The sequence below is a fragment of the Ichthyophthirius multifiliis genome (genome assembly GCF_000220395.1).
Source record: "Ichthyophthirius multifiliis unplaced genomic scaffold scaff_1120509250251, whole genome shotgun sequence".
NCBI lineage: Eukaryota > Ciliophora > Oligohymenophorea > Hymenostomatida > Ichthyophthirius > Ichthyophthirius multifiliis.
This window is the reverse complement of record NW_004086938.1, coordinates 21071-25057: the sequence shown is the minus strand read 5'-3', so window position 1 is coordinate 25057 and position 3987 is coordinate 21071. Positions and strand designations below refer to the sequence as shown.

The 3987-nt window shown below is 14.5% G+C and overlaps 1 protein-coding gene across 1 annotated transcript, besides 9 other annotated features; it reads right to left on the bottom strand. All coding sequences in view use genetic code 6, as the record gives it.

The window, feature by feature from the left end:
• Positions 1–173: 173 nt before the first annotated feature.
• Positions 174–217: a microsatellite.
• Positions 176–209: a microsatellite.
• Positions 179–235: a microsatellite.
• Positions 236–388: 153 nt separating this feature from the next.
• Positions 389–438: a microsatellite.
• Positions 439–834: 396 nt separating this feature from the next.
• Positions 835–878: a microsatellite.
• Positions 872–900: a microsatellite.
• A 27-nt stretch (positions 901–927) lies between these two features.
• Positions 928–975: a microsatellite.
• A 486-nt stretch (positions 976–1461) lies between these two features.
• Positions 1462–1495: a microsatellite.
• A 1-nt stretch (position 1496) lies between these two features.
• Positions 1497–1545: a microsatellite.
• Positions 1546–1694: 149 nt separating this feature from the next.
• IMG5_059230 (hypothetical protein) lies at positions 1695–2549 on the bottom strand. Its single transcript, XM_004037148.1, has one exon. It carries the CDS (start codon positions 2215–2217, stop codon positions 1738–1740), a length of 480 nt encoding a protein of 159 aa, XP_004037196.1. The 5' UTR covers positions 2218–2549; the 3' UTR covers positions 1695–1737.
• Positions 2550–3987: the final 1438 nt, after the last annotated feature.

Here is a 3987-nt window from a genome sequence, read left to right as displayed (position 1 = left end):
AAAAAAAATTAATAATGTTCACGTAATTTAATGATAAAAGGTATTAAAATAAAAATATATATAATTCTAAATGAAAAAATATTAGGAAAAATTAAAAAAAAAAAAAATTTAATAGTTAAAAGAATAAATTGCAATAAATTAGATATTATTAATGGATAAAATAAAATTTAAAAAAAAAAAAATATATATAATAAAAAAAAATATATAATTAATAAAATTGAATAATTACTAAAAAAAAATTGGAGTATAAAATAAAAGATTAAAAAAAATAAAAAAAGTTTTATAATATTAAAAAAGTATAATAAAATATATATTATATTATATTATATTAAATTATGATACTGTAAATATATATATATATATATTTTTTTGAAAACTTATTTGCATCTATTTTTAATTATTATTTTTATATTTTTTTTTTTATTTTTATATTTTTATTTATAGAATTTTTCATTTATTTAATAATTAAATATAAATTTCTTATACTATTTTTATGAAAATTCTTTTTAAATTAAAAATATACATTTTTAATTTTAAGTCAAAATATTATATAATAATTTATTTTTTTAATAATATAGCACATAAAAATTTCTTTACACACAAATATAAGGATATACTTTATATTTAAATATAATTTTATAATTAAAATATTATTGTTATTAAAATTTAAAAAATTATTTTTACAGATAATTTTAATAATATTACATGTTCATGTTATATTTTTTAATTAAAAGTATTTTTATTATATATATATTATTTCCTTATTCAATTATTTTTAAAAATTCAAAAATATTCTTTTTAAATATAAATTTTTAAATATCTCTTAATGATTCAAATATATAAATGTAAATTATAATATATAAACCTTAAATTTTAATTTTTATTTTTTTAATTTTATTTCTTCTAAAATTTTTCAAAAATTAGAATTAAATAATAATAATATTTAAAATAATAAATATAATATACATTTTAAATTAAATCAATCTATTAAAGTATATTAAATGATTCACCTAATTTAGCTTTAAATAAATATAAAGTTATATTGAACTTTAACAGTATATAAGATAATAATGTTAATTAGAAAATTAAAAATTATTTAAATATATAAAAAATGTTATTTCATATGTAGAAAAGTCTTTAAAAGTATAAAATGATATTGGTTCTATAAGTTAAACAAAATAAAAAAAAAATGAATTTAATTAAATAGCTGTTTAAAAAAATATATTTAGAAAATACAAAAAAAATAATTAATTTTAAACTTATTGCTTTAAATTCTAAAAAAAAATATAATTGATTAAAAAATTATTTTTATGATAAATTTACAACAATAAATACGCTAAATTAAAAATAAGAAAGTTATATTCTTAAAAAATCAAAAGATAGATAATAAATTTAACTCTTTAGAATTATAAAAATTAAATAAAAAGTACTTTTAGTATTTTTAAATAAAAATATCTATATAATTTTTAAAATTAAAATTTTATAAAATAAAATTAATAATAATAAATAATTGATATATATATAATAAAAATTCTATATAATAATTTTTGATTAAAAAAGTATACAATATAAACAAAAAAATAAAAATTTAATAAAAATATCATTCAAAATTAACAATTAATATAATAGAATTTGCTATATTTTTATTGCAGTTTTTATTTTAGAATGCAGCATAAAGTAAACCTACAGGCAAATTATTGAAAACTTATCCTTTAGGATGAGTAGGAGTATTAATAATCATAGTATAGTTATCTAAATCTAAACAAACTTTAACCTTAAAATTTTATCTGTGCAACCCATAATTAATAGTACTACCTATAATATTTATTTTTTTTCCCATTTTATTACTTACTCCAATAATAAGACAAGCAGTGTCATCTTCACCGCAAGAGTGTGAAGAAACAAGAGCATGTATATCCCAATATATTTTTCCAAAAGAATAAGGATATGAGGATGTTGTTATTCCTGCAGTTTCATATTGAATTATGATTTTCTTATCTTTTCTGTTAATTTAAGCACAATCTGATATTTCTATACTTTATAATTATTGAGTTATAATACATTATATATCACTCCATTCCCCTTATTCCCCTTATTCATTTTTATCATTTACTGTACAAACTCTAATTCTGTATGTAGTTCTTTTATTTTTAGTTTATGTATATTATATTTTTTTTTTTTTACTTAGGTTATAATTAATTTATTATATGATACCATTACGGACCTTCATATATCATTTTAAATTACTCGAATCCTCCTATTTTTATTCCTATTCCATATTCAAGTCTATAATTAATTTTAGATTATATATAAATTGAATGATTCCATGTTAAAAAAATAGAATTTTATGTCGAAAAAAACTTTTAAAAAACTCTTTTTTAAAATGGTTCATTTATAAGTTCTTAATTTTGCAAAGATAAAGCAGTTTATTAACATAAATTATTTAAAAAAAACTTATTTATAAAGATTCTAATGATCTGATATGGAAACTTATTAACTTTAAAATTCATTAGTAATATTATTTTTTTTGCGTGAACTATGTGATCTTTTATTAGGAGTTGTTAATATTTAAGTTTTTGTGCAAATTTAAATTAAATTTAATGTTTTCTTTTAGCAATTGTAAGATTAATCTCTTTATTTAGGAGTAACTGAATTTTATATTTTTTAAATGTTTTTTTTTCTTTCTTATTTTAATTCAGAATTGAGTTTTTATTAAACAATTATTGGTTTCTTCGATTCAAAAACAAAGGAAGAATTAGCTAAAATCATATTTTGTAATTAATCTATTTTGTGATTTTTTACATATTCTTTTTATTAGATTTATTAATTTTCAAGAATATTTTAATTTATTGAAAAAGAATGTATTTTATTTTAAATGTTACTCGTATTTATTATTTAAATATTCATTTCTGAATTATTTTTTATGTATTAATATTATTTTTTACTAACATTTTTTTAAATCTTTTATTATAATTCAGCTGGTTCTTAAATTTCTTGTTAGCTTACTAATGTATGATTGTTATTATTAGTTTAAGGAAATATATTATTACTTTATTATTAAACCGATTACTATATAAAAAGAGAATCCGCCTAATTTTTTAAAAAATTGTTTTGATTAGTTATATCTTCTAAATTATTTTTTATTGATAATTGCAAAATTTACTAAACTAGATTTTAACAATTTTATAAATATTTGTTATCGTAAATATTAGTAGAAATATCTAATTTTTTTGTTCAGTTTATTTATGCCATTGTTTCTTTACTTTTATTGATTAAAAAATTTAAATTTTATTTTATGTTTATTTTTTCTTCATTTTATTTTTATTATTATTACTGGTTTATTAAAATATAGTTTATTATATCTTAAGTTTTATTTAAATTATTTATTGTTTAATTATTAATATTTAGAATATTACAAAGCTCATTTTTGTCTTTTGAGAAAGAATGTTCAACAATATTTAATATTTATTTTTATTTTTATAAAAGAAGATTATTTAAATGATTAAAAATTTAATTTATTTAGTCTTTATTTTGCACTATTTATCCAGAAATTTCATTCAATTTTTATTTATAAAGATTATTTTCTCCTTCAAGTAATTAAATATATATTTATATATTTTCAAGATTTTCTAATATTTCCAAATCTTGAATTTGATAATTTTAAGATATGTGATTTTATTATTAAAAAGTATTTGTTAATAAAAATTAATATTTTTTTATTTGATGATATTAATATGTTCCTATCTAATGTATTTAACTTGAACAATCTATGCATAATAATTTATTTTATCCACATTAATTACAGATAAAAAAATAATTTTCAGAATTATTTTTTTAACATCTTTCACACTTTTTTTCTGTTTGAATTTATTGAAAATCTATTTTTAAATATTTTAGATTTGCATATTTTAAATCATTATTACATTTTTAATATTTTTTTATTAGTGTTAAATTCTCATATTATGATTGATATGTTATACATTTTAT